The sequence below is a fragment of the Pituophis catenifer genome, unplaced genomic scaffold (assembly GCF_029215685.1).
Source record: "Pituophis catenifer annectens isolate HBS135680 unplaced genomic scaffold, rPitCat1.0.hap2 SCAF_1, whole genome shotgun sequence".
NCBI classification, from domain to species: Eukaryota; Metazoa; Chordata; class Lepidosauria; order Squamata; family Colubridae; genus Pituophis; species Pituophis catenifer.
The window spans coordinates 281,389,615-281,402,975 of NW_027256881.1; the positions used below are offsets into that span (position 1 = coordinate 281,389,615).

A 13,361-nucleotide genomic window follows, 5' to 3' on the forward strand; every position below is an offset into this window, starting at 1 on the left:
ACAGTTTGGGAGAGAGGTGATCTCACAAAAATAGTAAGGCCATATGCCATGTAGAGCTGTATAGATTCAATACTATATGTCCTTTATTATAAAGGAGAGTACTTTATTCTAGAAAGCTGCACTTTAGATTTATTTATTTTTCAAAAAGTCACATTGGATCTTTATTTAGGACTTGAACTTTTATACCATATAAATGGTGGCATTTAATGCGCAGCTTTTCACATTCATGTGGAAAATATAGAAACTGAGTTTTCTTTTAAAATATATTTACATATACTGTTTGATTTTGGACAATTTTATTAGAAAATACATTTTCGTAGAAGGTGGGTTTTTTTTTTTAAATTCTTGAATTTTCCTTTGTAAAGCAAAGTTATAAACATAAACAAGCCCCAAGATATGGGACTAAATTTTCCCTTTTTCCTCCCAAGAAATCCTCTCAAATACCTTATTTTTATTCTGTGCTTAACATGATGAAAAAATCGAGGATCTCTATAAAATCTATATTTATTGTTTCACAGAGCAAAAAAAAAAAACACTCCAGGACCTTCAGCCTGTTACTCCTAAGTGTTACTCCTAAACTCCGGCTTAGGGCCGGGGTACTTACGAGACCGCCTTCTGCCACCAATAGCCTCCCACCGGCCAGTACGCTCGCACAGTGGGCCTCCTCAGGGTGCCGTCCACCAGACAATGTCGGCTGGCGACCCCCAGGGGGAGAGCCTTCTCTGTGGCGGCGCCCACCCTCTGGAACAACCTCCCCCCAGAGATACGTACAATAACAGACCTCCGGATTTTTCGTCGGGCCCTGAAAACCCATTTATTTCAACTAGCTGGGCTGGCTTGAGTTAATTTTAAATTGATTTTAAATTGGGTTGTTTTAATTTACGGCCAAAATATTTAATTATTTTAAACTGCTTTTAAATTTTGTATGTATTGTTTTTTACTTTGGCTGTTCACCGCCCTGAGTCCTATTTTGGAGAAGGGCGGTATAGAAATTTTAAAAAAATAAAAAAAAATAAAAAAATTTTTTAAATGATTTTAATTAATTCATTATAATGTCCATCAACTAATACATTTAAAAGTGTGGAGGTCCTAGGCAGCTCATCTAATTTCACATTCACCAACCTGATACTTGGATCCAAATATGAAGGTGGCAAAACATCTTCATATATGTTACTGTGTAACTTCAGGCTAGGCTTTCCCACTGAATCTGTTCAATGGTTTCATCAGTTCAACATCGTCTCAAGTTTTGTTTGTTTTTATTAAATTAATTGATTTAAACTGCATTCCATGCTATTGGCTTATTAAGCCTTTTTAACATTCTAACCTCCAGAGGGGTCTAATTCCCTAAAGTTTCCACAAAATATGCATTAGGTGTGTGCAGCCATCTAGATTTGAAGGGCAAAATGTTTACTGGAGCACAAGGATCTAGAATCTGCTAGGAACAACAGTTTGTGTTCTAACCTCAAAAAAAGTCACATAGGTAGGCCTCAGTTACGACTACTCATTCAGCAACCATCCAGCAAAATTACGATAGTCCTGAACAAGGAGAACTTACAACTGGTTCTTAAAGTTGCGGCCATCGCATTCATACGGTCACATGATCACAATCCAGGCACTTGGCAATAGTTGCAGCATCTCGCAGTCACATGATCGGCATTTTTTACTTTCCCTGCCAGCTTCCAACAAACAAAATCAATAGGGCAGGAGGTTGCAGGTCACTCCGGTAAGTTTTTCCTGCTCCTGCCAGTTTTTCTCCCAAGAAGCCATCAGGCTGCAAGGAGAATGTGGACCCCAGATGAATAGGCAGCTGACTGCCTTCCCACACTCACACCATCATGCCTCATTTGCCTGCACTCACACCTGCCATAGCACTCCCTCCCAACTATCACGCTGCACTGCAGTACCCCATTTGTATGCACTTATACCATTAGCAGGATCCACTCCTTGCCTGCACACATGCTGTAGCACTCACCTGCCCACCAACCTGCTTGCAAGTTGATTAATTAAACTAGCTGTGTCTGGAACTTGCAACTTCCTTCCATCTTTGTTGAAAGCTGGCAGGAAGTCACAAGTCATAGTCACATGAGATCCACACTTAATGGCCTAGGATCCTTGCTTAACGTTGGCAACAGGGACTGCCAGGATTGTTGTTGCTAAAGTCACAGGATGTTGTGCTTTATGACTGCATCACTTAGCAACAGAAATTCCAGCCCCAATTATTGTCATAATCCATCTACTTTGTTCCCAACAGAGTCTACAGGAAGTACCCACAAATGCCCAAATCCTATTTGTCTTCAGATTTGACTAGTAAGACTCTGCAGTTTTCTAGGCAATCTTTTCAGGATTGGGTTTCAAGGACTAAGAAAGAGTGATTGGCCCAATGTCACACAGTTGGTAGAATTAAACTCATTTTTCCCTGTTCCTGGTCCAATAATGTAAGCACCAAACTGGCCCTTCCTAATATACATACCCTTAATCTTTTTTTAAAAAGTCTTCCAAATATCTGTGATTAAAAGAGTATTAAACAGTTTTCAGAGAGATTTTATAAATTCTCATGCTAAATAAAGCAATGATGTTTGATTCACTCGAAGTGACATATAATAAAGTGGAACCCTAATGTGTGAATTGCAAACCCAAAGTTACTCCTGCCTTCCACCTGTGAGATCAGGTGTTCAGATGTGCACACAGAGTTATGATGGATAATTCTGTACAGTGTTATGAGGTGGTTAAAACTGGAAACATGGAACAAGCATGATGTATTATAATATAATATGAGCCTTAGTAAAAGACAAGATGTCTTCAAAGTAAGTGACATTTGGCAGTCTGCTTCTCATGATGAAAGTACCATTTATGCAACCTTGCATCACAGAATCAGATTCAACTGCAAAATAATCCATCTGTGACAAACTAGGTCACCCAAACTGAAATAACGGTTGCTGTTTTTTTAAGGTAGGGAATGATCAGGTCAGTACAGCAGCTTCAATTTGTACTGTGGCTTGAAAACATCAAGTGAGAGACATACAAAGGAAAAAAAATTGAAAGATCAAACTCAGGCAAAGCACTTGGTAAAAGTGGGGTGCAAAGATGCTTTCTCGCCTGGTAAGTATAACAAACAATTGTCCCAGTTAATTTAAATAGAAGAAGCTGCAGATGGGTGGAATTTTTGTGTGTGTTTTGTTTTGTGTTGTACATTTTTATTCCTGCAGAGCAATTGTATTTCCTAAGAAAAATGCAAGAGGAAACAAATCTCTGTCATTCACTCTATTTTCCAAGTGACAAAAACCTTTCCAACTGAGAAAAAGAGCAGATTACCTCAAGAAGCCCAGATCAAAAGAGGCACAACAAGGCTGGAAACTATCCTACATAAAAATCTGGTTTTCCTTTACTAATTGACAAGGTTCCACGCTAACAAGCAAGCAGGGCAACTTCAGCGTAATACATCTGAGAAGAATTCTTCATATGACCATCAATCTTAAAAGTAGAAGCTATTGACTATATGGTGAGATGAAGTCCCTGCAAGGTAATTTCCTAGGGAAAAAACCTCTTTTTCTCTTTCTTCTACTGTCTTTCTCTTTCCATCTTTCTCTCCTTCTCTTTCTCTCCTCTACCCAAAAGATCCCAAGCAAGACAAAAGTAGGGGAAACATCAAGAAAGAGAGATATTCCTACCTACGCATACATCCAGCCAGGTCTGCCTGAATAGAAAAGGCGAGCATTGGTTTTGGTTTAGGCTGAGTTTGGCTTGGGGTATCATCTTCCCTTTTCCTGAGCTACCTTGCCTTTCAGGGTTTTTAACCAAAAGTTCTAACCGTTTGATTATAGAGGAAATACACACATCCACAGTGAATTACGTTGCTTATCTCATTAGTGTGGAAGAGCTATAACTCAAAGCTAGTGAAAAAGCTACAGGGGGAGGAAGACAAAGAAAAAGAAGGATGTGTACTGTATTGTTTAAGATTAACCCTGAACTGTTCACCATGAAATACAGCCTTTATTTGAGGAATCAGATTGGTGCAAAAGAGAAGTGATTTTAAAATAAATGTTGGTTTTGCTTCTTACTGTAAGTAAGCAGCAGTGCCATGAACTGTACATAAGTCAAATAGAAAGGAAATTGGGGACAAATACATCACTGTCAATTGATGTATTTATTTTTTATTAATTTCTTAACCCAGCCACATAGTTGATTCAGCATCGTTCCAAGCCTGGATAAATGAGAAGAGTTAGAGAAAGCAATGGTGAACTACTTTGTAAAAAATTGATCAAGAATTTGCTGATATACAATTTGCTTTAGAAAGGGGTGTGGTACTCGAGATCACTTTGCCAATGGATTATGGAAAAGGCACACAAATATCAAAAGGGTCTATATACAGAATGTATATTACAGAAAAACTATTACAGAAAAACTTTTGACTATATAAAACACAATAAGTTATGGGTGACTTTGTGTGATCTTGGTGTCACACAAAAGCAGGCAACAGTGAGAACACTCTATGGAGACACAGATTGGTTCAGGATCAGTAAGCGAAGTCAGGCAAGGATATATTTTATCACCATTTTTGTTCAATCTGTATGCTGAGGTCCATGGAGATTCTCAGTCATCCAAGTCATGGTTGTCCCACAGGTGCTTTTTCAAGAGGCAACTGGTCAGCATTAAAGAAGCTTCTTGGATGAGAAGCTAAACGTCTTCAAAGAAAAACAAGAAAGTCCATTTGCCTCTTGAAAAAGCACCTTTAAGACGTGTGTACTAAGGTGATTGTGTGGAAATTAGAATTGCCTGGTTTGGAAGTGAAGATTGGAGGAAGAACCATAGATAATCTGAAGTACACAGATGGTACAATATTATTGGCTGAAAATAAAGAAGAAAAAAATGATCTGGAAAATCAAGCATGGAAGTGAAAAAGTAGGATTGAGTTTTAACTTCAAGAAAACAAAGATAATGAAAACAGCTGCAGATGGACATGAGAGGTTTATAATCAAGAAAGTGGGAATTGAAATAGTTTGACAATTTATCTTCCTTGGATCAAAAATTGTTCACAATGGCAGTTTTACACCTGAAATCAAATGCAGGATAATCTTAAATTGCACTGCAATGGTTAACATGAATAAGATATGGAAAAGCAGAGATACTGATATAAATACAAAAAGCAGGCTAATTAGTGCAATAGTCTTCCCTATAATGATGTATGGGTGTGAGAGTTGTACACTAAGAACTGCTGATCGAAGAAGAATTAACACCTTTGAACTGTGATGCTGGCGTAAATTATTGAGTATACCATGGACAGCCAGAACAACCAACAGAGAGGTGCTGAATCATATAAAACCAGAATCAGCACTAGAAGCCAAAATTACAAGACTAAATCTGATTTACTTTGGCCAAGTCATGCATGCAAATTCATCGGAAGTCAATGATGCTAGGAATGGTTAGTGGATCAAGAAAAAGAGGCTAGCAAAGAACTCACTGGCTTGATACCATCATATCTGATACAAAGATGAAATTCAATCACTAAAAGAAGTTGTGCTTGACAGGCTAGCATGAAGTGGTCTTCCGGGTGCGCTTCAAGGTTTTGGTTACCACCTTTAAAGCGCTCCATGGCTTAGGACCCGGGTACTTGCGGGACCGCCTACTACCACCAATAGCCTCCCACCGGCCGGTACGCTCCCATAGAGAGGGGCTCCTCCGGGTGCCGTCAGCCAAACAATGCCGACTGGCGGCCCCCAGGGGGAGAGCCTTCTCTGTGGGGGCACCTACTATCTGGAACGAGCTCCCCCCAGAGATACGGAGGATCCCGGATCTGCGCACCTTCCGCCGCGCCTTAAAGACCTTACTATTTCACCAGGCCGGCCTCGCCTAAATTTCCCCCTCTTTTATAAAAGATTTTTAAAATTTTAAATATCTTTTAGTATTTATATATTCAATTTTAAATTGGTTTTAAAAGTTTGGGGTTTTAAATTTGTCGGGGCCAAAATTATTTAATTTGATTTTATTCTATTTTTAAATTTTGTATTGTATGTGTTTTTATTGTTTGGCTGTGCACCGCCCTGAGTCCTTCGGGAGTAGGGCGGTAAGAAATCTAATAAAATGAAATGAAATGAAAATGAAAACTTGCCTATAAAGTCACCAAGAGTTGGACACAAGTAAACAGTTAAAACTACTACTAACAATTTATTTAATTTTGCTGCAAGGTGACTCTGGGAAGCTTATAACATCAAATTGTCAATGCTATTGTATGTGTGTTTTTTAAAGCCTGAATCCAATCTATTTGAAGTATGCAGGTATGTAGAAGATGATCATCTGTAGTTTGAAAATGTTTAACAACCCAGGATATGACTAGGTTAGAACCTAAGCCTTAGAGCCCTAAACCATGACGCTAAATATTTAATCATTCAGTGACCTATCAAGGAAGTTGGATTTTTACAGGAAGGACCCATGTCTTTGAGCACACACATCAACCCTTACATAAGAATTGTCGTTAGGTCCTAGATATTGTTTTGTAAGAAAAATTGGAAGGGATCCTCAAATGAAGTAGCAGAAGCAAAAGATTTCTATCATTATTTTAGGGAGCTCCCATAACTGATTTTTTAAAACTCCCCACATGCCAACACTTCTCTGTAAAATTTACAAGAGCAATTACAGATTGAATATCATTCCTTTATTTCCAGTAATTTACTGACTTATTCTTCAGTCTTGTTTCAAGGCCCTTTCTAGCTTTCTTCAGATTATAGTCCAGAGGCTCACTCTGACTCACAAAGATAGATTTGACGCCACTAGATTGCTAGAATACATTGTTAGGTCATAACTGCAGAATTAAGCTTTCTAGATTGAACAGACAAAAGCTGTTGATGTTCAAGAGAAAAAACGATTACATGAACAAAAATATAAAAATATTCCAAAATGGTTTCTCTAAAAGATAACTCAACAAATGAAAAACAAGGAAGATAATAAATGCCTCATAATACTTAACTAAAGAATGGAGCTGTTATTCCAACATAAGTACCTATATTCTGCTTTCTCATGTGCCCACACACAGAATGTCAATTGTTCCTCATCAATTGGCCTGCTCAGCTGGGAAATGAGCCTTGGAAACCCAAGCTGTCCATGGTTACATCTCAACAGTAATGAGAAAAGGAACTCATGCTGTACCCAAAAAAAAATGTAAGAACTGATTTGATCCCACATTTATCATAATCTTGAGAATAAAGAGAAAATCGTATGATGTTTCGTTCTGTATATATCAGTAACTAACCCTCAAGATTTAACAGTTAGATATCATTTTTACATTCTGTATAAGATAATGGAGGAAATAGTGATTATTAATTTAATTTTGGAATTTGTACAACAAGAATCCAGGGGCCATTTTGACTCAACTAATTTTTACACGTCCTGAAGTGACCACATTTAATCTTGAATCAGAGAAGGTAGAACAGTGACGGCTAACCTTTTCTGGACCGAGTGCCCGAACCCCCCAAATTCATTGCGTGTGCGTGCCCTGCGCAAGCACCCCGCCCCCCCCATGCATGTGAGCAAGCCCTGTGCATGTGCGCATGGCCCCCTGCACATGCACACGCCCCCTGCATGCATCCGCGCCCGCACATGCACTGCCCCCTGCATGGGTGCACACCCCCGCATTCACCCTGCCCCCACGAATGCGTGGCAGAGACCCAAAGACCAGCTGGCCAGCGGGAGGCACGTGCGTATGCGCGGCAGAGCTGCTGGGGCAACGGCTCACATGGCCACAGAGAGGGCACTGCGTGCCACCTCTGGCACACATGCCATAGGTTCGCCATCACAGAGGTAGTAGGTTTGGCATAATTGTTTATCAATTGACCATAATAGTATCATGTATTTGACTAACTGACTCTTATTCTCTTTCTATATTGTTCTCCCTAATTCGATCCCATATTGGGAATACAATGGCAGAATTTTTCATCTAGAACAGGTATCTCCAACCTATGACCCGAGGGCCACATGCAGCCCTGGTCAACTAGTAATGTGGCCTCACAAGATCATAATAAAAAAATATAAAATAAAGGTTGTTTTTATTTATATACATGAAATATAGTATATATTTTATAAGAGGCCCAAGAAAAATCCTCTTCTCTCAAGTAAGCCAAAAGGTTGGACACGCCTGATCTACAATGAATCTGAACACTGATATAGAACACTACATTGACCCTCTGAACAACTGAAATCTGTCATTTTTTTTGCAACTATCTTCCTTCTTCTCTTTTCTACATATTTCTTAATTTTCTTATGGAATGGAAGAAAGGGAAACACAAATGTAGACAAATATTGTTTACTTTCTTATTCTTCAGTTCAAATTTTATTATTATTATCTATTCAGGTAAACTAAACCAAGAGCTCTGGTCTTCACTGGATGCTTCTTTCAGCAATTAAAAAGCTGTGCAGAAAAGGCCACATTACAATTTTTTTTTAAATAGCGGGGGGGGGGGAGTTAAGGGTATCTATACCTCATTGTCTCCCAGTCAGAAACAGTTTACATTGCTTGCACACATGCACACACACGTGCACACAGACACACAAAGACACACAAAATAGAAGGAGGAAATCACAGAATTCCATATAATACATCACTTTATTTTTACATTATAGTTGCAAGCCAAGCTCTTTCTCAAATTGAATGTCTTTCAAAATAGTTAGTGGTTTTGTGGATTAGTGGATGTGGTGGTCATTTGTGGATTTTTCTTTTGAAAAATAATGTACATTATTTTCAGGTGACTCAAAAATCTTTTCCTCTCAGCTCTATTTAACACAGTTAAACTTTTGATTTAAGGAACTGAACATCTGTTAAATATGAAAATATCCCTTTCATCAATATATAATGTTGATGCAGTGATGTCATTACACAAATCATGTAAATTGTTGGTGTAATGACATCACTACACCGACAATATGAATTGCTCATTAAAATAAATGAAAATAAACTGAACTGTTTCATCCAAACTTCCTCTGATTCAGCAAAATTGTATGTGATTTGGGGAGGATGTCCAGAGTTAAAATTTGTCCATTGCATCCAAAGTCTGCTAAATATGGGTTTGTTCAATAAATGTTTTACTGAATTGTCAATTCTGGTAAGTACTGCTTTTCCATTAGATAGAAATAAAGAAGACAGAGTGATATAAGTTGAGGATGGGGCAAAATTTGTCTGTACACTGACAGAGAATACAGCTGGGAGAATAACCAAGACTTACTCATCTCGTTTGGCTACCAAGTCAGCCATTTTAGGCTGGTTCTTCAAAAAGTGGCCGCTCAGAACTTTAACATTCCTAGTAAAGGAAGCCCACATGGTTTCCCACAGATCATATTTGTACCTGGTCCTCGATGCCGCTTTTCCATCCATATGTAACAGTTATTCTGAGCAACACCAGTCTGCGAGTCCAGGAACGGAAGGCGAACACTGCGCTCGGCACAGAGACGGGAATTGTAACTGCGGCAGTGCTCTATGGCTTCTTTGTAGAACTGGTCCCCAAGACTGCAGAGGAGAGAAAAAAGACAGAGCACCCATAAAGTAACTCCATCTACCCCAAGAATGAGCTAGCACAAATAGGGGGAAGTGTGTGGAGTAACATGCAAGGGATAAAGATAAATAAAAATGTATGTGCATAATGGATTATTGACTTACAAAGGTGGGGTTATTTATTTTTTAGCTTAGGACCAACCCAAAACTTGACATGAGTATTATTGCCCAGACTAGCCTTCAAAGGACTTGTCCCATTTATTTAATACTCAAAATTTTGCAGGTCACTGCAAAAGTCTATGCTGAATGTGAGAAAGGAAAAAAAGAGAGAGATTCACTCCTTTGATAAGTCAGCTCCCTCAGTCACTTCTTGCCTGAAGATCCTTTATTTATTTATTTATTTATTTATTTTATTGAATTTCTATACCGCCCTACTCCCGAAGGACTCAGGGCGGTGCACAGCCATGAAATAAAACACATAGATATACAAAATTTAAAATTGAATAAAATGAATTAAATAAATTTGGCTGAATTAATACCCATAATTTTAAAATACGCATAATTTTAAAATACATTAAAAATTTAAAATTTACACTTAAAAGGGAGAAGATTTAGGCGAGGCCAGCTTGATGAAATAAAAGCGTCTTCAAGTCACGGCGGAAGGTGTGCAGATCCGGAATCCTCCATATCTCTGGGGGGAGCTCATTCCAGATCGTCGGTGCCCCCACAGAGAAGGCTCTCCCCCTAGGGGCCGACAGCCGACATTGTTTGGCCGACGGCACCTAGAGGAGCCCCTCTCTGTGGGAGCGTACTGGTCGGTGGGAGGCTGTTGATGGTAGTAGGCGGTCCCGTAAGTAACCAGGTCCTAAGCCATGGAGCGCTTTAAAGGTGGTAACCAGAACCTTGAAGACCACAGGGAGCCAGTGCAGCTCGCGCAGGAGAGGTGTTACATGGAAGCTCCATGTTGCTCCCATAACCACCCACGCGACCGCACTCTGCGCCAGTTGGAGCCTCCGGGTGCACCTCAAGGGGAGCCCCATGTAGAGAGCATTACAATAGTCCAGACGAGAGGTGACGAGGGCATGAGTGACTGTGCGTAATGAGTCCCGATCTAGAAAGGGACGCAACTGGCGAATCAGGCGAACCTGATGAAAAATCCTCCCAGTCACGGCCATCAAGTGCTCTTCTAAAGACAGCCGTGAGTCCAGGAGGACGCCCAAGTTACGAGCCCTTTCTGTGGGGGCCAATGATTCGCCCCCAATAGCCAGCGATGGCGCCAGCTGATATATCGGGACGTCGGAAACCACAGCCACTCGGTCTTGGATGGGTTGAGCCTGAACCCGTTTCTCCCCATCCAGATCCGTACGGCCTCCAGGCACTGGGACATCACTTCAAGGGCATCGTTGGGGTGGTCCGGGGTGGAGATGTACAGCTGGGTGTCGTCAGCGTACAGATGGTACTTCACCCCGAAACCACGGATGATCTCGCCCAGCGGCTTTACATAAATGTTGAACAGAAGGGGCGAGAGAACCGATCCCTGCGGCATCCCACATATAAGGGGCCTCGGGGTCAATCTCTGCCCCCCTGTCAACACAGACTGCGACCGGTCAGAGAGAAAGGAGGAGAACCACCGTAAAACGGTGCCTCCCACCCCCAACCCTTCCAGCCGGTGCAGCATGATACCATGGTCGATGGTATCAAAAGCCACTGAGAGGTCTAACAGGACCAGGACAGAGGAACAACCCCTGTCCCGAGCCCTCCAGAGATCATCAACCAACGCGACCAATGCCGTTTCCGTGCTGTACCCAGGCCTGAAGCCCGATTGGAACGGATCTAGATACGACGCTTCATCCAGGTACTGGGGTAGCTGTCGCGCAACCACACTCTCAACAACCTTCGCAACGAAGCAAAGGTTGGAGACTGGACGATAATTAGCCAATACTGCCGGGTCCAGGGAAGGCTTCTTGAGGAGAGGCCTTACCACCGCCTCTTTCAGGGCTGCGGGAAAGACACCCTCACCCAATGAAGCATTTATAATCCCCTGGAGCCAGCCTCGCATCACCTCCCGGGAAGCCACCACTAACCAGGAGGGACACGGGTCCAACAAACATGTGGTCGCGTTCAATCTACCCAGAATCCTGTCCACGTCATCTGGGGTCACAGGATCAAACTCATCCCAGATAACAGTCTCAAGACCTGTCTCCGTTACCCTCGCTGGATCTATCCCGTCAGAGTCCAGACCTGCCCGAATCTGAGTGATTTTGTCATACAGATATTGAACAAAATCCTCAGCTCTTCCCTCCAAGGGGTCCTCCCGCGCTTCCTGGTGGAGCAGGGAGCGGGTCACCCTAAACAGGGTGGCCGGGCGATTATCTGATGACGCAATAAGAGCAGTAAAATGAGTAATTTAGAGTTATCAGATGACAGACATTATTGCAGAGATTTTAAAATCACCAAATTCTCCTTCAATATAATCTGCTGGACTCTGTCACTTGGGCAATCTGCAATCACTCCTCCCTTTTTAGCTGTCTCTATTTTTAACAAAGGCTCTCATCATACCTGAACTACAAAAATCAAGGCAATCCCTAGTAATTTAAAGAAGTCTGTTCATCCATGTTTTTGCAGCTCGGATTTGTTATCCTTGGCATTAACAGCCACTAGACACTAACTAAAAAAAAGGCACCTTTAAATTGAGTAAGAGTAGACAAAAAGATATAAACAAATAAAGTGTAAACAAAATAATCTGCCTTCTAGCCAATTTCTCCTTCATCCCCATCTCTACCCCAAAAAGATACTGCACCCTCTTTATCCAGAAGCCTGTTTCATTTCTCTATCTTCACTTTTGCATCTCTTCTCCAAAACGTCTGAAATTTTTGTTTCCAGGAAAGTTTAGAAATTTGGCACCTTAGGATCAGCCAAAGTCTAAGACAGCAATGTAGGGAGAGGAAGGAAGGAAGGAAGGAAGGAAGGAAGGAAGGAAGGAAGGAAGGAAGGAAGGAAGGAAGGAAGAAAGATTCCTCTCTCATCTCCCTATTTTTCTTGTCTCCTTGATCAGTATATTGATAGAAAGACAAGGTATAAATCCAATAAATAAACCAAATAGGTTGGGGATGACTTTGATAGAAGTCTAGAGTATTGTTCATATATTTTCTATGATATAACCACAGTGAACCATTAAGATAAATTATGATTTAGCACAAGAACCAGATCTGAGGATCAGTTGACATTTTTAGCAGCTTTCAAAACTGGGCATTCTTGTACTAAGTGAAAATGCATCCCAAATCTCCCTGCTGTGTCACCGAGGATTCTGTGGTCCAGGTGGCACAGAAGGCAGCCATGCCAAATGACGCACAAGAAGGAAAAAACAGCAGTGGTCCAAACTGGCTCAATCCGGAGCTGGCACAAAAGAAGATGCTGCCTGAAATGATGGATTATATACCACCCTCTCCAGTTCCATATACAAAGCTGACAGCACTTGTGGCTGAATTTTATTCTGAAGCAGATGACAGTATAGCCAAGATCTACCAGCTACTGGAAGGCTGTATGACACACATGATTTTCCCCCTCTCCCACTTTTCTATATTTCTCCACCCCATCACTCCCGTTGCTTCCAGCACATGCAATCTGATGCACCTCTCTCTGTTCAGTACAGTTGTCCTTGAGAGGGCTCCTGCATGAATTACATGTGAAAAATGCATGTTCAGAACCATTTTAGGGAAAAGTGGAGGAGAAACAAAACTGGTTTTAAACTTCAGTGCCCATTTCACCATTATCTCTTATTCCTTTAACAATTTCCACCTGACAGGCAATTATATAATTTAGCTGAAGACAAGTACACTTCTTTGTGGACAATTGTTTATGCTGACACAGGCATCAGTCAGCAAGC

General features: G+C 41.0%; 1 protein-coding gene across 4 annotated transcripts in view; it reads right to left on the minus strand.

Annotated features, from left to right (window-relative positions):
* Nucleotides 1-13,361, minus strand: part of DPF3 (double PHD fingers 3) — a 209,625-nt gene that overhangs the window by 100,691 nt on the left and 95,573 nt on the right. For all 4 annotated transcript variants that reach the window (XR_011600172.1, XM_070939585.1, XM_070939593.1 and 1 more), the window contains one exon: nt 9,330-9,490. Coding sequence is in view for 3 of the 4 variants with exons in the window: in XM_070939585.1 (XP_070795686.1) it covers nt 9,330-9,490 (161 nt within the window). In the remaining variant the exon portion in view is untranslated. The remainder of the gene's footprint in view (nt 1-9,329; nt 9,491-13,361) is intronic.